Source organism: Trichomycterus rosablanca, chromosome 5, assembly GCF_030014385.1.
Source record: "Trichomycterus rosablanca isolate fTriRos1 chromosome 5, fTriRos1.hap1, whole genome shotgun sequence".
NCBI classification, from domain to species: Eukaryota; Metazoa; Chordata; class Actinopteri; order Siluriformes; family Trichomycteridae; genus Trichomycterus; species Trichomycterus rosablanca.
Window position 1 is genome coordinate 16,022,960 of NC_085992.1, and position 22,791 is coordinate 16,045,750.

At 40.7% G+C, this 22,791-nt stretch overlaps 1 protein-coding gene across 1 annotated transcript in view; it reads left to right on the forward strand.

Annotated features, from left to right (window-relative positions):
• cdh23 (cadherin-related 23) overlaps positions 1-9,707 on the forward strand; it is a 399,105-nt gene extending 389,398 nt beyond the window's left edge. The window contains exons 63-68 of the mRNA XM_062994943.1: positions 64-104; positions 214-274; positions 2,317-2,446; positions 4,444-4,566; positions 4,727-4,834; positions 9,006-9,707. Coding sequence (XP_062851013.1) covers positions 64-104; positions 214-274; positions 2,317-2,446; positions 4,444-4,566; positions 4,727-4,834; positions 9,006-9,344 — 802 coding nt within the window. The 3' untranslated portion in view covers positions 9,345-9,707. The remainder of the gene's footprint in view (positions 1-63; positions 105-213; positions 275-2,316; positions 2,447-4,443; positions 4,567-4,726; positions 4,835-9,005) is intronic.
• Positions 9,708-22,791: the final 13,084 nt, after the last annotated feature.

A 22,791-nucleotide genomic window follows, 5' to 3' on the forward strand; every position in this document is an offset into this window, starting at 1 on the left:
TGAACTGGGAAGCTTACACACCATTGAAATGTCACCGTATTTATTTCTGTATGTTTTTCCTAGCCACAAGAGGAAGCTAAAAGCCATTGTTGCTGGTTCTACAGGTGAGTTACTGAGAATGTCTAATCTCTAACAAAAGGGGAAGTAAGATTAGCCTAACATGATTTGCATGTCTACCTGTCCGTTTACTATAGCATGTGTTTTTTTTTTCAGGCAACCAGGGAATGATGGACATCCTAGATATGCCCAACACCAACAAATACTCGTTTGAAGGGTGAGCTGCTTTTGCAAATTAGCAGTTGTTAGAATTTGCACCAAATGAGCCAGAGCATTATGACCACCCATCTAATATGCCGTCAAAACAGCTCTGACCCCCAAGGGTTAGACTTCACAAGACCTCTACAGTTTCCCTGTGGCATCTCTAGGACATTATTAGAAGGTCTTTTGACCCTTGTAAGTTGTGAAATTCTGTATGTGCATTCTGGTGCCATCGTATTATTGGGTAAATGATGCACACTAGTTTTACTGCTCTCATTAGTGGCTTCTTGTCAAGGTCAGGATAGAAAATGATGACCACCTTATTAGCCCATCACCGTATGCTAAGAGCAAAGTCATTTGGATGTTCAGATGTAATCCAAGAACCACCAAAAACAGTTCAGTCATGAATCAGAACTGCTGAAACATGGGTGCCACCCTCAAGCCAGCTTTATGTTACAATAAACATTGACTTGACTTGGTTATGTAATAGACCACTGAAGTCGTGCGTCATTCTGTAGTCCTCGTTATGCCCATATTTGGAGATTTCCTATGGCAAAAATGAATGGGCTTTTCAAAAAATCATCTCTAACACATCCTGGATCCTGGGATAAATAAACATGTTCAGAACCCTATACGTTTTGTCCTATGTACATTTTTCTCCTGTACATCACTGGATCCTCTGAATTACGAGGATGTTAAACCCTTGTTAAAGGGTCGTAATACTAATAATGCTTCACGAAAGCTAATGCTACTGCGCATTAATTAGACGTCACTGAACTACAATGAGCAGCCCGCAATACCTCCAGTTTGGTGACTGCAACCAAAGGCATAACACCCAATCATCATTGCTTTCTACTTTAATGTAGCTAGCTACTAAAAATATAAACTAAAACTTGTGAATATCACTCCACTGTTACACTGGTGAATCGTGCTGCTTCGTGCGGTTATTTAAGAGGCTTCCAGTCTAGTGACGTCAATTCAGTGCACAGTAGCATTTGCTTACATGTAGCAATATAAATTTATTTATTTATTTTTTTTTTTTTCTCTCCCCCTTTAGCGCATCCAATTGTTCAATTTGCATCGTGCTTCCTCTCTGTCTATGCTGAACCCTGCCCTGACCGAGGAGATCGAAGCTAACCCATATCCCCTCCGAAACATGAGCAGCAGCCAGGTGTATTTTTGCCACCCACACATTGATGAGTGTGGCGCCACCTAGCGTTGCATGCGAAGAGACACACCCTAAGGGCACTCTTCCTGATCTCTTGTGCAGGCGCCTCTAATCAGCCGGCAGAGGTCGTAATCGCATTCTGACAGAGAGAGACCCACATCCGGTTCTTTGTCCCACCCCCCAACTGAGTAACCGGCCAATCGTTGCCCATACAGCCACTCAGCTTCAAACCGGTGAAGCAGAGCTGGATTCGATACTACGTACTCAGAATCCAGCCCTGGTTGCAGCGTGTCTTTTTACCGCTGCGCCACCTGAGCGGCTGCAATATTCATATTTTGACTCTTTAACGACTTCATAATTCAGAGGATCCAGTGATAATAGACAGAAGAATCTCCATAAAAAATAAAAAAACGTAACGGCTTTGGAACATTTTTTATGACTACAGGATGTGAGAGAGGCAATTTTCGAAATCTCCATTCATTTTTCCCATTCAAAATTTCTCTTAGACCCGGGTTACCAAATATGGGCATAACAACATGCCGTGGATTACAAAATGACGACACGACTTCAGTGGTCTGTTGCATTTACATTTTCAGCAATTAGCAGACGCTTTAATCCAAAGCAACAGTACTGTGACAGTATACTGTCTAAGCAATTGAGGGTTAGATGCCTTGCTTAAGGGTCCAACAGTGGCAGCCTGGCAGTGGTGGGGCTTGAACAACTGACCTTCTGATTACTGGAGCAGTACCCACTAGGCTACAACTGCACATGTACACATTTTTGCATGTAATTGTGCACATATGTGTACACATTATTGACAAGAATCACTATTGGAAAAAGAACTATTTTTAATTACATTTGTGTGCACGTATTTATTTTTTAATGTGTAGAGCAAATCCTGTATGGCTGGATCCATTCTGCAGAAACCTAGAGCTGGCCACCAAGGCTGAGCATGAAGACAACCTGCCCGAGGACCTGAGTGACATTACTGACCTGTGGAACAGCCCTGCTCGCACACACGTTAGTTACACACATCTGTTTCTTACCAACACATTAATCACTTACTCATTTATCCTGGTCCTTAACAGATAACAAAAAACCCACAGTGGGTTAATGAATTAATGAATTAAGTGCACATTCAGCTTGAATGTATAAAATTCTATACAATTTATGACACTATAACTTTAACTATATGAATTTTGTCTATCGTATGTATATGGAGACATATGGGTACAATTTCAGATGTTATTGATCACATTAAATAAGTAAAAGACTGCTGTGACAATGCAGGTGTTGAAGTGTATTCAAACATGTAATTCAAACTTGCAAAAGGAAGGATATACAAACAAGCTGCTCCAGCAGTTAAAGGGGCACACAAATGGGCCAGTTTTATTCTGCTAAATTAAAATAGTTCAAATGAAGAGAGTAACCAAGATTACCCACTTAAACTAAATAAATTCTAAATATTGTCATCTGTACAAATCTAAAATGATGACAAGTTTAAAAGAGTTTAGTTTTGGAGCTCTCAGGTGGCACAGCGGGATATTCCGCTAGCACACCAGCGCCGAGATTCTGAACTCGGCTTTGCCACCGGTCGGCTGGGCGCCATCTAGTGGGCATAATTGGCAGTGTCTGCAGCAGACACGTTTCTGCTAGGGTGGGATGACCGGACTATGTGAGTGGGGTCTTCAAGCTCTGTGTAAGGACCCTGATTAGCAGATAGAGAGGTGCCTGTGCAGAGTGCATGGGTGGAAAAGGGCTCCGCTAAGGGCTGCATGTGGGTCGGAGGACGCGTAAGCAGCAATATACCCTCCTCAAATGCAATCAGGGATCCCCCAGGAGCAGAAGTCAAATTGACTCTGCTAAATTGGGAGAAAATGCATAAATAAAATGGAAAACAAAAAAAGTGTGGTTTTAACAACACAAAGGTGGGAAAATGTAAACAAACAACCTGCTCCATCAATCAATCGTTAAAAAATAATAGTTTTATTATAATAATAGTAAAATAATACTATTATCATACATTGCATGACCAGTTTAGGTTTAGGGTTAAGGTTAGGGTCATTTAAGATTGTTAAATATCTCATTTAAAAACTGTAAGTATGAATATAGAGTTGCCTGCTATAATAGCCTCCAATCTTTTGGTAAGACATTCCATAAGATTGGAGTGTTTCTGGGAATTTGTGTCCATTTGCATGTTCTCACCGTGGCTGCCTGGGTTTCCTCCAGGAGCTCCGGTTTCCTCCCACAGTCCAAAGACATGCAAGTGAGGTGAATCGGAGATACAAAATTGTTCATGACTGTGTTTGACATTAAACTTGTGAACTTATGAACCTTGTGTAACAAGTAACTACCGTTTCTGTCATGAATGTAACCAAAGTGTAAAACATGAACTTAAAATCCTAATAAATAAATAGAAGCATATAATTAACTATAGTATTAACGACTGATTTTATACAGTGGTATGCAAACACCTAAACTAACTAATTAGAATTGATGTCTACATACTTTTGTCACTTTAATACATAAACAAGTTTGAATTCTTTTTAAAGCACTGTGATTGTAATGATAAAACCATTTGAGAGCCGCTCAGGTGGCGCAGCGGTAAAAACACACACTGGAACCAGAGCTGGGATCTCGAATACATCGTATCGAATTTTAGCTCTGCCTGCCGGCTAGGCTGAGCGGCCACATGAACAACGATTGGCCTGTTGTTCAGATATGGGCGGGATTAAGCTGGATGGGGTCTCTCTCTCATAACTAATGCAATTACGACCTCTTCTGGCTGAGTGATGACGCCTGCACAGAGATGAGAAAAGCGTGCTCTCAGGGTGTGTCTCTAAGTACACAGTGCTGAGATGCACTGCACTTGTCAAAGTGTAGGTGATAAGATGCATACTGCATGCTGCCCATGTGTCGGAGGGGGCGTGGGTTAGCTTCGTTCTCCTCAATCAGAGCAGGGATCGGCATTGGTGGAGAGGAAGCATGACACAATACTAATTATGCTGTATTTCTAGGGTACGTTTGGTCGTGAGCCTAAAGCCTCAAAACCAGAGGACGACTGCTACCTCAGAGCTGCCATTCAGGAATACGATAACATTGCCAAGCTGGGCCAAATCATGCGAGAAGGACCCATTAAGGTGAGTCCAAACACTATGTGGAATAATTACATTTAAAATAATAAATGCATACTGTTAACTCCTTCGCCATGACAACAGTGATAAATCATCACAGAGGTTCTGAAGGCCTGGATTTCTGTATATGTTTGAAAACACATGACCAATCTCACTATCTGATCAGGGCTCGCTGCTCAACGTGGTTCTTGATGATTATCTCAGACTCAAAAAACTCTTCGCTGCCCGTCTGGTCACCAAGTCAACCAGCCAAGACCAGTCGTCCATCACTGAGGTGGGAGATCAAGCTGGACTTTGCTCTCCTGGATTTCCTCTTTCACAAACCTGCCTGTCCAAAACCCTCACTGTCAATCTGATGACATTTCTCAGACCTACTGTCCATTGGCAATGAACCATAATGGTTCAATGACAAATTAATTTTGTTCAAAAAGGTATTAAGATGGTATGGTAATGAAACAAGTGTGTCTGGGAAATTAATTCAGTGCCAGCTCTTTCAGAAATCCTCTTTTTTTCTGCCAATGCACTAGATGCTTTACTTTTGACTACTTTCCTCAGAATAACAATAAACCAGATACACTTTTGGACATTTGTAGAATTTCCACATAGTCAACTTAATATTTTTTTAATTTTCTCTTTGTATCACCTTTTGCATTGCTTGCTGAATTTCTTGTCTGGTTATTTAACTTCATAGTGTCAATGATTTGTGGGCAGTTCCTTATAAACTGCCGTCTCTGAACCTGTTCTGCACATTTGAAATATTTCTAAGCTAGATATGGCTAGTCTGCCATTCTTACTACAAGCGTGCTGAGATCGAGTGTGAATATGACTACAGTTTTTCTAAAAAAAGCCTGGAAACAAATGTTTCAGAAATACTCACTCACTCTCACTCACTGTCTTAACCGCTTATCCAATTAGGGTCATGGGTGGGGGGGATAGGTGCTGGAGCCTATCCCAGCTTTTCAATGGCCTTAAGGCACACAGTAACACCCTGGACAGGGCGCCAGTCCATCGCAGGGCAGACACACATACCCATTCACCTACAGGGCAATTCAGTGTCTCCAATTAACCTGACTGCATGTTTTTGGACTGTGGGAGGAAACCGGAGCTCCCGGAAGAAACCCACTCAGACACGGGGAGAACATGCAAACTCCACACCAAAAGGCCCTAGACCGCCCCGCCTGGGGATCTAACCCAGGACCTTCTTGCTGTGAGGCCACAGTGTTACCCACCGAGCCACTGTGCCGCCCAGGAGTAGTAGTATTAGTATTTATTCTCTTTCCCCACAAATTAAGATACATTTAATTTGTTTAAATAATCTAAAGAATCTGTCACTGAACATTAAGGTCAATAAAAAAAAAAAAACTAAGTGTGTATAATCAAAATTAGTTTCTGGGGTCACTCCCTCTCATGGTAAATCCAATAAACTGAGTTTGCATATGTTAAATATTTTAAACATTGGATTTTATGGAAAAATGGATTAAAACTAAATGTATCAAGATTAGATAATTAAAGTTCTTAATATTTGTTTAAATTAATAATGTAGGAATGGTAAAACTTTTTAGCAACGCTAATTGAATAATAATAAAATAAGCCGCTCAGGTGGCGCAGCGGGAAAAAATAGGCTAGCACACCAGAGCTGGGTTTTCGAATACATCGTATTGAATCTCAGCTCTGTCACCCGGCTGGACTGGGCGGCTGCATGAACAATGATTGGCTGTTGTTCATAGTGTTAGGGGCAAGCCCGATCATGGGTCCTCATAACTGGTGCAATTACGACCCCTGCTGGCTGATTGATGCCGCCTGCACAGGGCTGAGGAATAATGCTGATCTAAGTGTGGCTCTCCATGCACAGTGCTGATCGGTATATATGAACTTGACTTGTGCAGGTGAAAAATGCAGTCTGTACTGAGCACGTGTCGGAGGGGGCGTGTGTCAGTTGAGAAGCGTACTCAGTCAGCAGTGGAGGGTTAAATCAGTGAAGGATGCAATCAGGGTAATTGGACACAACTAGATTAGGGTAGAAAATTGGGGGGGGAGGTTGGGGAAAAAAAAAAAATGAAATAGTTTGTTTCCAGTATTTGTACTACATTTTGTTCACACTTTCATTATCACTGGTTCATTTCCTGTAAACTTTGACTTTGTTCTCTTTTCTTTTTTGCTTATTTCACTTATTTATACTTATTTCTTGTGTCCTTGTCAAACAGAACATAAAAATGCCATGTTATCTGTTATTTTATCTATTTTTTGTAATCTAATTAAAACCTAAAGATTGGATTCATAGAGAAAAGTGACAGATAAACTAGCACCTTAATGACAACTGAACTACACCTACATAAGCATTTATAAAGGCTTTTTATTGTGAGGGTTAGTTTCTACTACAGTAGCTTTTATTAATTTTCAGATCATACTGAAGAGAAGGTTGTGTTATAAACAAACTGAGTTTCATTTTTATTATAGTAATTATTATGTTGCAATACTTATGCAATTGGTAACAGTGTTATGAAATTAGTAATACTTTCTTTAGCCCATAAAGTCCACAAATTCACAACAGTGGATTATTCTGCAGAAGTGAGATTTTACCTCAGAATCCGGTGTCTACGCTACTGCAGATCTGTTGATTCACCAGCTGATTTCACCATATCGGTCTGGTGTTATCTGCTGGTACCTGACTGTATAAGCTCATATGTATGGTTTTCTGTAGCTTATAAAATAATCATTAGATGTTCGAACCTGATAGGTGTTCCTAGTAAAGTGCCGGTTGTCTACTAAAACATTCAGACACAACAAGCTTGAGAGCAATTCCTGAAGGGGGCGCCAAAGATGAAGTGCTGCTGTTTAAAACACAGTATATACTGTATGTTCAACCAGTAATACCAAGAATGGCCTTTAGATGGCACAGTATACTCGTATGATACACGTAGTTAACTTTGTACTGTTTTCCTAGTAACGATATCTGCCCCTGCTGCTTCGATTTTGCATTTTCCTTTAAATTTAAATTCACACAATGCTATGTTTGTTTGTTTATTAGGATTTTAACGTCATGTTTTACACTTTTGGTTACATTCATGACAGGAACGGTTGTTACTCATTACATAAGGTTCATTAGGGCGGCACGGTGGCAAAGTGGGTAGCACTGTCGCCTCACAGCAAGAAGGTCTGGGGCAGTCCAGGTCCTTTCTGTGTGGAGTTTGCATGTTCTCCCCGTGTCCGCGCGGGTTTGCTCCGGTTTCCTCCCACAGTCCCAAGACATGCAAGTGAGGTGAATTGGAAATACAAAATTGTCCATGACTGTGTTCGATATAACCTTGTGTACTGATGAACCTTGTGTAATGAGTAATTACCATTCCTGTCATGAATGTAACCAAAGTGTAAAACATGACGTTAAAATCCTAATAAACAAACAAACATAAGGTTCATTAGTTCACAAGGTTATATCGAACACAGTCATAGACAATTTTGTATCTCCAGTTCACCTCTTTGGACTGTGGGAGGAAACCGGAGCACCTGGAGTAAACCCACACAGACACAGGGAGAACATGGACCTGGACCGCCCCACCTGGGGATCGAACCCAGGACCTTCTTGCTGTGAGGCGACAGTGCTACCCACTTAGCCACTGTGCCACCCCAATGCTATAAGTAAAACATCTCAACATGTACTGGAGCTGGCATGGACTCCACAAGATCAAAATCTGATAAACCATGTTCTCCCAGTATGATTTCACAATAATAATAGATAATTTGGCAATGTAACTGGATACTTTTACCACTGCCTTATCCTGGCCAGGGTCGCATTGGATACAGTTTCCATAGATTCAGTGGACTAATGCAGTAACCACCACCCCATCCCTGGATAGGACAACAATACATTGCTTACCCCCTCATATATAGCAAATCTTGTCTGTATGTACTGTAGATGCCAGACTAGCGTATAGCACTGCTGGGGATTAGATTGCTGGTTCCCAGTGGTAGTGGGTTGGCTTTATTTACTGCTGCACAATAAATTAATTCATTAATTAATTTAATTTTGTGGTTACAGTTTAAGCTAAGGTCCTGTTCCAGGCATGATTGGCTATATTTGAGGAAAGGGAAGTATGGCCGAACAGCCTAGGCATTAATAAGCCCTGTCAGTGTCAGTCCCAAGCCCAGCTAAATAAAAGAAGGGTTGCGTCAGGAAGGGGATGCTGTATAGAAAATGTGTGCCAAATTAAATATGTGGCAACCCCAGAATACTGGAACAGCCAGAAGACCTGACCTGAAAAAATACTGTAGCTTTGTGTCATTTTAACTAGCCAACAAAAGTGCAAATGTAGGTTTAAGTCAGTTGTCATTAAAAGTCTATGTAGGTCTTATGTAGCCTTATTAACCCCACTCTTATTTATGATCTTACCCAATACTTTTTACTAATTGAATTTCCTTTCCCTTCCACCTCTCATTGCTTTCCCCAGCTGGTCCAGAGCGACCTCGACGACGACGACGACGAACGGATGAGCATCGGAGGCCGAGGAACGCTCCGTTTCAAGCACAAGCACCCAGTAGAGTTACGCGGCCCAGACGGAGTCCACGTGGTCCATGGCAGCACGGGCACACTGCTAAATTCTGACCTCAACAGCTTGCCTGAGGATGACCAGCGGGTGCTCGCACGCTCTCTGGAGGCGCTGCATGCTGACGGCATGCTGTATGCCGAAAGAAACGCTCGCACCGAGTCGGCCAAATCTACGCCGCTACACCACAACAAGGGCAGCAACTCGCTCTCAGACAGCCCGCTGGAAATCACAGAGCTATGACTAGCCGAGGCCTCGCTGGTCTGAGTGGACATTCCCAAAGACCGGTGCTTTGCAGTCTTCGTGACTTGTCCTTCAGCTGAAGGATGTTATTAGATGGCATGGATGATCCATGAGTTTGGAGTTTGAGACGTGCAAGTGTGTATGGAGTCAAATGAAAGGAATGGGCAGTCTCAGGAAACATCTGGAAAATGATTACATTCGTTTTGTTTTAATTCCTTCAATTATAAAGTCACCAAATACCAAAAAAATATTGCAGGCCTTATTTTTGTGGTGCCAACCAAAAAGTGTTGGAGACGAAAACCAAGACAACAAAATAGCTGAAGACACTTTGAGCTAAAAATGTTAATTGGTATTTAATTCTGATTTGTACACTAATCAGATTTATTAAACATTAAGAACTATATTGACCAAAATTGGTTCCACGCGTCTTAAATTCATGTTATTATACACCGATTAGGCATAACATTATGACCACCTCCTTGTTTCTACACTCACTGTCCATTTTATCAGCTCCACTTACCATATAGAAGCTACAGAGCAGGTATTATTTAGGTGGTGGATCATTCTCAGCACTGCAGTGACACTGACATGGTGGTGGTGTGTTAATGTGTGTTGTGCTGGTATGAGTGGATCAGACACAGCAGTGCTGCTGGAGTTTTTAAACACCTCACTGTCACTGCTGGACTGAGAATAGTCCAACAACCAAAAATATCCAGCCAACAGCGCCTCGTGGGCAGCGTCCTGTGACCACTGATGAATAACTGTAGGGGTCCTGACCATTGAAGAACAGGGTGAAAGCAGGCTAAAATGTAATGTAGAGAAACAGATGGACTACAGTCAGTAATTGTAGAACTACAAAGTGCTTCTATATGGTAAGTGGAGCTGATAAAATGGACAGTGAGTGTAGAAACAAGGAGGTGGTTTTAATGTTATTACCCGATTGCATTATGCTTCCCCTCTTCCAATCTAGTGATGCTGATCTCCACATCTGATTGAGGAGAGCGAGACTGACACACGCCCCCTCCGACACGTGTGCAGTAGCCGACTGCATTTTTTCACCTGCACAAGGCGAGTTCATATGCAGATCAGCTTTGTGTACTGAGCCACACCCTGATCATCACATTATCCCTCGACTTTGTGTAGGCACCATCAACCAGCCAGCAGAGGTCGTAATTGCATCAGTTATGAGTTCTCTATCCGGTTCTCCACCCTGGATGAACAACAGCCAATCGTTGTTCATGTAGCCACCCAGCCCAGCCGGATGGCAGAGCTGAGTTTTGAATCGACGAGTTCGTGTCTTTGGTTCTTGATTAACCAGATCTGGCAGTCCACATGATCCCTTTAGGGTTGAGGTCAGGACTTTGGACAGACCAATTAGTTTTAATGTGTGTTTTGGGTTATTTTGTGGCCAGAACACCTGACTGTGTCCAAGATTCCTGACTTCTGAGGTAATCTTTCTTTTTTGCTGTCACATCCATCTTCTCAAGCAATGTACCAGTTCTACTGGCAGCAAAACAAACTGGACAACACACATCAGCAGCATACGCCCACCTATTTTGGAGCAGGGGCTTTTTATTTATTGAAGCAAATACAAATCTAAGCTTGCTTGATTGTGGATAGTCACACCTGTGTTCCAGCAACTTCCTACTGATGGATTAATGTCAGACTTGATATTTGGTGGTTTCTCCATTGCATCTGACTATCTGGACAAATATGGTTTCAGCTTACGATTTTTCTTCCTGATCTTGTTAAAGAGACTACTGTTCCATATATGTCCAGACGAAGGGTTTAACATTGTGTGAAGGTTATCTGAGGTTTGGAATTGCTCAAAAGTGGCATCAAGTGACATTCCTGAGGACAATATATACACCGATCAGCCATAACATTAAAACCACCTTCTTGTTTCTACACTCACTGTCCATTTTATCAGCTCCACTTACCATATAGGAGCACTTTGTAGTTCTACAATTACTGACTGTAGTCCATCTGTTTCTATGCATGCTTTGTTAGCCCCTTTGCATTCTGTTCTTCAATGGTCAGGACTCTCCCAGGACCACCACAAAGTAGATATTATTTGGGTGGTGGATCATTCTCAGCACTGCAGTGACACTGACATGGTGGTTGTGTGTTAGTGTGTGTTGTGACACAGCAATGCTGCTGGAGTTTTTAAACACCTTACTGTCACTGCTGGACTGAGAATAGTCCACCAACCAAAAATATCCAGCCAACAGCGCCCCGTGGGCAGCTTCCTGTGACCACTGATGAAGGTCTAGAAGATGACCAACTCAAACAGCAGCAATAGATGAGCGATTGTCTCTGACTTTACATCTACAAGGTGGACCAACTAGGTAGGAGTGTCTAATAGAGTGGACAGTGAGTGGACACGGTATTTAAAAACTCCAGCAACGCTGCTGTGTCTGATCCACTCACACCAGCACAACACACACTAACACACCACCACCATGTCAGTGTCACTGCAGTGCTGAGAATGATCCACCACCTAAATAATACCTGCTCTGTGGGGGTCCTGACCATTGAAAAACAGCATGAAAGGGAGCTAACAAAGCATGCAGAGAAACAGATGGACTACAGTCAGTAATTGTAGAACTACAAAGTGCTTCTATATGGTAAGTGGAGCTGATAAAATGGACAGTGAGTGTAGAAACAAGGAGGTGGTTTTAATGTCATGGCTGATCAGTGTATGTCCAGACAAATGGTTTATCATTGTTTGAAGGTTATCTGAAGCTTGGAATTGTTTAAAAGTGATATTCCTGAGGACTACAGTAAGGATACAGTCAGACTGGCCCTATTTACCACCAGCTGCAGACATATCTTAAAAGAGAAGGTAATGCCATGGAGTTTAATGATCCTACAGTACTTTCAACAAAGACAAAAAAGCTGGTGTTTGGACTCTGCACCTTACGTACTTGCATTAAAAGGAAGAAGATAAAAGCCCTGACAAGTTTCAGGCCGGACTTTGTATACTGTGTTTGATTTTTTTTAATGAAACTGATTCTGAGGATTAATATTCAAGTGTTTTAATGGAAAAATGTACATTTCATATTTAAAATCAACAAAAAGCCAGAAGACACCTTCATCTGCTCCCCCTATGAAAACAAACCAGATATGTGATGTGAATACAATGGACAGACTGATACGTGATAATGGACTGAGTCGTCTTCCCAACTGATGACCAAGAAAAAAAAAAATGAAAAGACCTAAAAAGACTCATACGGAATAATGGGACTCCAAAGGCGTTGTTGTTACAACGTTGTTAGTCTAGCTAAAAAAAAATTAACATGAAGCCTTTATTTTTTGTGGTTTTGATACATAAAAATAATAAAAATTTAAAAAGGATATTTTTCTGAAAACAGTGTAAAATATTTATTTTTATTTTCTATATCTGATTTTTAACACCTTTAGGTGTATTGTGTGTCTGACATGTTTGTTTTTATATTTATATTTCAGTTTTTGGACTTAATTTTTTTCTTTTCTTTATTTTTGTGTCATGTTACCAGCTCAGAGGTGCTAGATGGGAAATTGAATGATCAATAAAATAAATATGCAACGCTTTTTCTCTGGTCTCAGGGATGGTGGGAAATGTGATGAAGCAGACACACAAAATGTATTTAAAAATATATATAATATAATATAATATACAACCCCAAATCAGAAAAAGTTGGGACGGCATGGAAAAGGAAATAATAAAAAAAAAACTCAGAGTTTCTTACATTTACTTTGACTTTTATTTGATTGCAGACAGGATGAACCTGAGATATTTCATGTTTTATCTGCTCAACTTCATTTCATTTATTAATAAACATCCATTCCTGCATTTCAGGTCTGCAACACATTCCAAAAAAAGTTGGGACAGTAAAGCTTTTACCACTTTGTAATGTTGCCATTTTTTTTCACCACACTTCAAAGACGTTTTAGCACCGAGGAGACCAAGTGATTTAGTGTTTCAGCTTTTATTTTGTCCCATTCTTCCTGCAAACACATCTTAAGATGTACAACAGTACGGGGTCGTCGCTGTCGCATTTTTCATTTGCCTCTGAGCCCAGAGAAGTCAACGACATGGTTCTGGACATGGTTAACATAAGACTTCTTTTTTGCACAGTAGAGTTTTAAGTTGCATTTGTGCATGTAACTCTGTATTGTAGTGCTTGATAAAGGTTTGCCAAAGTAATCCCTCACCCATGTGGTTATATCAGCTATTGTTGAGTGGCGGTTCTTGATGCAGTGCCGTCTGAGGGATCGAAGATCACAGGTGTTCAGCTTAAGCTTGAGCCCTTGGCCTTTACGCTCCTGATTCCTTGAATGGTTTAATGATATTATGTACTGTAGAGGGAGAAATATGCAAATCCCTACCAGTCTTTCTTTGAGGTTCATTGTTTTTAAACATTTCAATCATTTTCTCACACATTTGTTGACAAACTGGAGATCCTCTGTCCATTTTTGTTCATCAAAGACTCAGCCTTTCCTGGATGCTGCTTTTGTACCAAACCATGATTACAATCACCTGTTTAAAATCTCATCATTATTTAGTGTTTTCAACTCATTACTAGCCCTAAATTGCCCCCGTCCCAACTTTTTTTGGAAAGTGTTGCAGGCCTGAAATGCAGGAATGGAGGTTTATTAATAAATGAAATAAAGTTGAGCAGATAAAACATGAAATATCTTGGGTTCAAACTGTCTGCTATAAAAAAAAAAGTCAAAGTAAATGTAAGGAACACTGTGTTTTTATTTTATTTGCATTTTCCATACTGTCCCAACTTTTTCTGATTTGGGGTTGTAAATAAAATTCTCTAAATTCTTAGCCGCATTGTTTTAGGCCTGCAGGAAATGACAGAATGAGAAGGTTCTACTGTCTGTAAGATACATCAAGGGGATTTTTTTAGTTTTTTTGGAAACTATAGAAAAAGTATTTGTGTATACACCATATGGCTAAAAGTATGTGGACACCTGACCATGGACTGCTTGGAGATTCCAAAACCATGGGCATTATAAAGTCGTCGTACCCTTTGTGGCTAAAGTAGACTTTACTCTTCTGAGAGGGCTTTCTTCAAAATCTTGCAAAGTGTCTGTGGGAATTTGTGCCCACTTTGTCTGAAGTCCTGGTTTTTAGGTGATCTTAAATTGTGCTTAAAATCTTGAAAACAATATGTTCTGCACATAGCTTTAAGGCTCTCCTATTTTAATGTTGAGCCATTGCTTGCAGCTCTGCCTGATCAGTGTAGTCAAACTATACCTATTTATATGGGCACAAAGAAGTCATTAGCTCTACTCATAACCATTTACATAACCAAGAGGCCCCATGCCACAAAGTTTTTCAGAACCATTGGCAATAACATGAAGTCTTTGTCATCCTCTTTACAGATTTACCAGACTCTAGTCCTCTCAGAAGATATTTTACAAGATCTTGGAGTGTGGGAATTTGTGTCCATGAAGTCGTGCAATGATGTTGCATGAAAAAGGTCTGACTAAACGTTTCAATTAATCCCAATTTGCTTTTCTGTGAACAGGAAACATCATCAGACAAAATGTTGCCACTCAAACTCTCAACCTTTTGATTGATATCCCAAAGCTCTACCACTGTCCCTAAACTTATCAGCAGATTACTTAACCTACATAACACAGAGAATGGTTCGTACATTTCTGCTGAATTCCACAGACTGTGACTCAGAAAGGGGGATCCAGATTTGACCTGGCAACCCTTTGATCTGCAGTCAGTTGCTGATCTAGGCGCTGTGTGAAAAAGTAATTACCCCCTAAACGTAATACCGGCGTATCCTACTTGACACTGCTAGAAAGGTTGATTGAGTTAATAAGGGGACAATTACTTTTTTAAGCTTTGAATGAAAAAATAGCACAGTGGTTAAAGTACAGGACTAGTAATCAGAAGGTTGCTGGGTTTAAGCCCCATTAGAGGGTCTTGAGTGTCAGAGTAAGACCCTCAATTGCTTGCATAGTATGTGGTCATAACTACAATCAATTGGATAAAAGTGTCTGCTAAATGGTGCAAATGTAAAGGTAAATGTAAACTAAATACAGATAATTTTGTATTCTAAAACTGCCCTTACTGTCCAACCCTGATTGCCATGCATACACCGATTAGGCATAACATTATGACCACCTCCTTGTTTCTACACTCACTGTCCATTTTATCAGCTCCACTTACCATATAGAAGCACTTTGTAGTTCTCTGCATACTTTTTTAGCCTGCTTTCACCCTGTTCTTCAATGGTCAGGACCCCCACACAACCACCACAGAGCAGGTATTATTCGGGTGGTGGATCATTCTCAGCCCTGCATAGACACTGACATGGTGGTGGTGTGTTAGTGTGTGTTGTGCTGGTATGAGTGGATCAGACACAGTAGCGCTGCTGGAGTTTTGTTTTTTTGTTTTTATACCGTATCCACTCACTGTCCACTCTATTAGACATTCCTACCTAGTTGGTCCACCTTGTAGATGTAAAGTCAGAGACGATCGCTCATCTATTGCTGCTGTTTGAGTTGGTCATCTTATAGACCAACTATAAGATGGTCTATTCTTAGTCCAGCAGTGACAGTTTGTTTAAAAACTCCATCAGCATTGCTGTGTTTTATCCACTCAAACCAGCACAACACACACTAACACACCACCACCATGTCAGTGTCACTGCAGTGCTGAGAATGACCCACCACCCAAATAATACCTACTCTGTAGTGGTCCTGTGGGGGTCCTGACCATTGAAGAACAGCGTGAAAGGGGGCTAACAAAGAATGCAGATAAACGGATGGACTACAGTCAGTAATTGTAGAACTACAAAGTGAGTGCTCACATATGGTAAGTGAAGCTGATACAATGGACAGTGAATGTAGAAACAAGAAGGTGGTTTTAATGTTATGGCTGATCGGTGAATATTAATTCACACGAGAATAGAGGCTGTCCAGCAGATGGCAGTGTGGCATCAAAGTTACACAAGAGATTACAATCATTAAACGATCACACACACACACTCACCGAGCATTATACACCTATAATATAATTATGATCTTTGTGGATATACAGTTATTGACTCTAGTCACCACTTGGCGTGGGGGGCTTGAATCAATTACCTTCTGATTAAGTCCAGTACCATCACTGATACCATTTCATTTGCATTTTAGGCATTTAGCAGACGTTTTTAACCAAAGCGTCTTACAAATGTGTGGCAGTATACAATCTAAGCAATTTAGGGTTAAGGGTCTTGCTCAAGGGCCCAACAGTGGCAACCTGGCAGTGGTGGGGCTTGAACCGGCAACCTTCTGATTACTGGACCAGTACCTTAACCACTAGGCTACAGCTGCCATCTTACATCTTCCAGATGTTTTTGGGGTGATAAACTATTCTCAGCACTGAAATGACACTATCATAGTAATGACATAGTAGTATGGGTTGTATAAGCATAGCAGGTGCAGCAGTGTTGTTGGCATTTTAAACAACTTGATGTCAATGTTGTGAAGAGAATCATGTGATCACAAGTCTCCACTGATAAAAGACATAGTGTCAAGAAGCTCTAATCTCTAACTGTACACCTTCAACCCTAACAGGGTATGTGTTCCAAATAAAGAGGTCAGTAAGTTTTAACAGTATTTAAAAATCCCAACAACACTGCTGCCCCGATACTCTGATACCAGAACAACACACCACCCTATTAAATGCCATGTTAGTGTCATTGCAGTGCTGAGAATGTTCCACCACCCAGACATTATCTGGTCAGTTTGGGGTCCTATGTGGTCCCTTTCGATTAATAAATGTGGAACAGGGGGGTGACAATGTGCACTGAGTAACAGATAGATTGCAGTCAGTAACTGTATACCCACAAGTTCATCCATATGGATCCATATGGAAGGTAGAGCTAATAAATGTAAATGTAAATAGCAGTGAGTGACCCAACAATCCATATATTTATGTGTAGTGTTGTGAAATGGGTGTGTCCCATTCTAGAGCTAAGGGTGCGGTGTGCTCCCAGCAGGGAATGATGCATTATCCCGGGTGTCCCTACACAGATAGAAATCAGGAGATGGTATGTGTAAGGCCTCATTGTCCTGCCTGGATGCCACTGTTACCCTCATGCCCATCAAAGTACTTCCAGGTGGTGACATCATATCCCTTGCTCCCATCAAACGTCCAATCTGAAAAGAGTACCAGCACATGTGATCTGTGTGAGGGCTGTTTAGATGTGAAGACGTGCACATATCCACAAACACGTGCCTACATGCACCGGTTGGTCTAAAAAAACAGTGTCTGCTTAGTCAAATTAAAAGAAAAAAAGGCAGCGGCCCCGTGATGGATTGGAATCCGGTCCTGGGGCGTGTTGTCCCTGACCTGGACCCTGACCAGGATAAAGTGGTGGTAAAAGAAAGCTTATTTTTTTAAACAGTAGATCAGCCAATCAAGGGCAATCATGCTTAAAATAACCCAAAGGTTGCCAGATTACTGACAGCATGTTGCATCCACAACCCATACTGTGCTGCATTGTTTACAGAGGCTTAGACTGTAACTTAATAATAATAATAATAATAATAATAAGAAGAAGAAGAATTACAAAAGTATTATGCTAACCCACCATTGCTGAGATCCTATTTTGAATTTCATCTGTGCTATCAGCCGGTCAGGCATCTACAAAGACATTACTAGCTGTATCTGAAGGAGGGTGGGATGGCCCAAGTCCTGTCCAGGGTGTGTTAATGTCTTGCACACAATGATTCCAAATTAAATAAATTCCAACTAATTTATCCTGGCAACGCTGACCAAATAATAATAATAATAATAATAATAATAATAATAATAATAATAATAATAATGTGAAGAAGAAGAAGAAGAAAAAAGGAAACTCCTAAGAAGAATACAGGACACTATTAAAAGCATTGAACACAACTACATGACCAAAATTATAAGAACAGACCCCTGATTATTGAGTTTAGGTCTTTGACACACCCATTTGTTGCACCCATTTTGGATATGCAAACCAGGACCTCAGCAGAGCTGGCTTCATGGAGCTGCTCACATTCTGGCTTCCTGTCATTACCCTTATTCAGTTTAAAACAATGATGCTGACCTACAAAGCCAAAAATGGACCAGCTCCAGTGTACCCTAAAGCAGCGGTAGAACTCACCACTCAGAACTCAAGGAAGGCAAGCATCAAAGGCTATTCTCTGTACTAGCACCCAAGTGGTGCAATGAGCTTCCCTGTCCTTTGTCATCTTCAAAAGACAGTGAAAGACCCACCTCTTTACTACACTTGAAACACACTTATTAATCTTCTACACCAGGGGTGTCAAACTAATTTCACCAAGGGCCACATCTGCATTACGGTGGCCCTCAAAGGGCCTGTTGTGAGATATCCTGCTGTGATTGCAGTCTGCCTTTTAAGTCTTGGACAACTTGATGTTTTTCTTGGAGGCTAAATTCTGTGTTTGGTGTCAAAATGCCAAATTTATACTGTATATTTATAATGTACTGTATATCTACATTTATCACTTGGCATAACTTGTTGGAAAACCGCCTCAGTTAAACGCTGATATGGAAACACTGCCATCTAGTGGCGGGATGCGGTCACTTTGTGGGTCACAAAATCGACATGCCTTGTGGGAGATGAAGTTTATGTACGATTTTACAGTGTATTTTGAGACAATCATACGTCTTTTAAGCTCTCGTGGGCCACATAAAATGACATGGAGGGCCGGATTAGGGTCCGGGTCAGGGTTAGGGTCAGACTACTCCTACTTGAGGTAGGACTGGACAGACTAATAGAGTTTTTACACACCAAACCCTGTCTTTATTACCCTTGCTTAAGTGCACAAGTGCTCAGTCATGCTGAGACAGGAATAGTTGGGACTGAAACACCTGAAGTCAATGATTTGAAGGAATTTGCCCTTATTGACTTGCTATGAATCTTGAAGTTTGGGTTTTATCTGAATCACTGTCCCGTTTATGGTGCCAATTCCTAAAGTTAATTTACAACCCCAAATCCAACCCCAGTTGGGACAGCATGGAAGATGCAAATAATAAAAAACACTTTTTTTTTTTACATTTACTTTGACTTTAATTTCATTGCAAACAGGATGAACCTGAGATATTTCATGTTTTATCTGCTCAACTTCATTTCATTTATTAATAAACATCCATTCCTGCATTTCAGGCCTGCAACACATTCCAAAATAAGTTGGGACAGTAAAGCATTTACCACTTTGTAAAGTTGACATTCCTTTTCACCACACATTTAGTGTTTTAGCTTTTATTTTGTCCTATTCTTCCTGCAAACGTCATTGTCACAGTTTTTCCTTTTAAAATTCTCCACACATTCTCTATTGTGGACAGGTCAGGACTGCAGGCAGGCCAGTCCAGTACCCATACCCTCTTCTTCCACAAAAGAGTAAATGACCTTTGCCAAGGGCACTGACACAGCCCCATACCATGTCAGACCCTGGCTTTTGGACTTGTTGCTGATAACAGTCTGGATGGTCCTTTTCGTCTTTGGTCTTAAGCACACGGCATCCATCTTTTCCAAAAAAGTCCTGGAATGCTGATTTATCTGACCACAATACGTTTCCACTGTGTGATGGTCCATCCTAGATGCCTCAGAGCCCAGAGAAGTCGACGCCGCTTCTACACATGGTTAACATAAGGCTTCTTTTTTGCACAGTAAAGGTTTAAGTTACATTTGTGCATGTAACTCTGTATTGTAGTGCTTGACAAAGGTTTGCCAAAGTAATCCCTCACCCATGTGGTTATATCAGCTATTGTTGAGTGGCGGTTCTTGATGCAGTGCCGTCTGAGGGATCAAAGATCACAGGCGTTCAGCTTAAGCTTGCGCTCTTGGCCTTTATGCACTGAAATTCCTCCTGATTCCTTGAATGGTTTAATAATATTATGCACTGTAGAGGGAGAAAAATGCAAATCCCTTTCAATCTTTCTTTGAGGTACATTGTTTTAAAACATTTCAATAATTTTCTCATGCATTCGTTGACAAGCTGGAGATCCTCTGATCATCTGTGCTCATCAAAGACTCAGCCTTTCCTGGATGCTGCTTTTGATTTTTGAATTATGATTACAATCACCTGTTGACATCACCTGTTTGGATTCACATCATTATTTAGTTTTTTCACCTCATTACTAGCCCTAAATTGCCCCAGTCCCAACTTTTTTGGAATTTGTTGCAGGCCTTAAATGCAGGAATGGAGGTATATTAATAAATGAAGTTAAGTTGAGCAGACAAAACATGAAATATCTCAGGTTCATCCTGTCTGCAATCAAATAAAAGTCAAAGTAAATGTAAGGAACAAGGCATTTTTATTTTATTTGCATTTTCCATGCTGTCCCAACTTTTTCAGATTTTGGGTTGTACGTTTAAATGCTTTCAAATACTGAAAAATCCTTCAAAGGCACAGTAAAGTAAAAATCATAAAAATGCTCAGAGAGATAAGGATGTACCTGTGTTGGTAAATACACTATGAACAATGGCCAGAGGCTGGAAAAAACAGGATGTGAGATATGGAAACATTGATGGTAAACAAGAGCTGTTATAGGTGTAGCATCTCACTGTGAATGAAAAAAAGAAAAACTACAGTTGCACAATGGGAAAAAGAATTCAGGTGTAGGCGTGCTCAAGCCCACAGCCTCAAAGCAGCTGGCATCTGATAAGAAAGATTTGCTATAAGACTGATGTTAAATTCGGAAACAAGCTCTGTATTACATCTACAAAAAACACAAATAAATAAATACAAAAACGCTGTATTTGCATATAAAACACTATTGTAAAAACAATAGAAATGAGTTTCTGAACATAAGTATGGTCTTATGTCTCATCATCTGATAACATCCCAGAGCTTCAGAGAGTCTTCTGACAACAAAAGCCGAAAGATGGAAAATTCCAAAAGATCAAAGTCCACCTCTTGATCTGAAAACAAGGTCAATTGTTTATTTCAGACTGCATGTGCTTTACATTTTTCAAAATCCAGCCTCTGATTTTATGCTGGTTTGCAATGGAGTGCTTTCTTTTATTTTTGGAACACAAGGCATATATGGTGCTTGGGTGGAACAGCTGTAAATTACGTAGCCAACAACCACTGGGAACCAGGGTTCCAATCCCCAGTGGTGATATTTGGCCATTAAGGCATCTATATACAGACCTATGAATGGCTATGTCTGGCTATGACATGACCAAGGCCCTGAAATGTATTGGCGTCCTGTCTGGGGTGGGCTACCGCACTGGGCGAAGTGATTCCAGGGAAACCAGACCAACCATGACCCTGATCAGGATAAAGCAGTGGTATAAACCTGGCTGACTTTGTATTATTGGTCACATTAACAGAATGATTACAGGACCTGACCAGACAAAGGAATTTAGCAAAACATGCAGCAAAACATGGTACAGTGGTACCTTGTTCTGGGAGTGGCGTTGAATTTAAAAGATGTTGAGTTTAAGGGTACAAATTTCTTAATGAAGGTTCTTAATGAGTTTAGGGGACGTTGAGTTACAAGGTACTACTGTAATGACAAACATGGAAGAAAAACTGGAGATTATGGTGGAGGGTAGAAGATTGGAACAAGTGAACTCCTTATTTTTAGGAAGTAAAGTATGAAATACTGCAGAATTTGCTGGTACCGTGAAGTCAAGAATGGCAATGGGCATGGTGGTGATGGTCAAACTGAGAAGTATATGGAAAAACAAGTCGATTAGCACCATCACCAAGCTGTGATTGATTATAGCCTTGGTCTGGCTATTAATCACATTTAGATGTGAAGCCTGGACACTGAAGAAAAAGGATGAAAAATGCATTCAGGCATTTGAGAACAAGTGTATTAGAAACTGCTGCAAATCTCATGGAAGAAGATGATGGCCAGAAGAGAAAAAGACCTACTGAACCACATTAAGTCCCGTAAATTACATTACAATACTAACATTGAAAGCAGTGTCATGACAGGACGTGTTGAAGAACACAGAAGATGCGGAAGACCATGAATAAGCTGGATTAACAACATCACAACAATGGATTGCAATATCAGGGTTTAGTTTGCTACAAGCAACATGAGACATGGGACACTGGAGAACGTTGACCCTTCTGTGCAGCCAGTGATGGCATGAATAAACAGGTAATAAAACTACTAAAGATATGATTTGTCATATATAATCCTTTGCGGTTTTAAAGACTTCAGTTGGGCATGTGAAGGGTGATCTATAAACCAAGAACAGCTGGTGTTAAAATGTCACAAGAGGGAAAAGAAATGAGCAGCATTACACATTGCACATTTGACCTTGTGAGCAGCTTTGTTGAGTGGTGTGGGAGGAACCATCTGCTCTTAAATGTGTCCAAAACTAAGGAGACGTTAGTGTACTTCAGGAGGAATAGGACCACTATCGGACCTGTTACCATTATGGGTCAGAACGTAGAGCTGGTGGACACTTATAAGTACTTG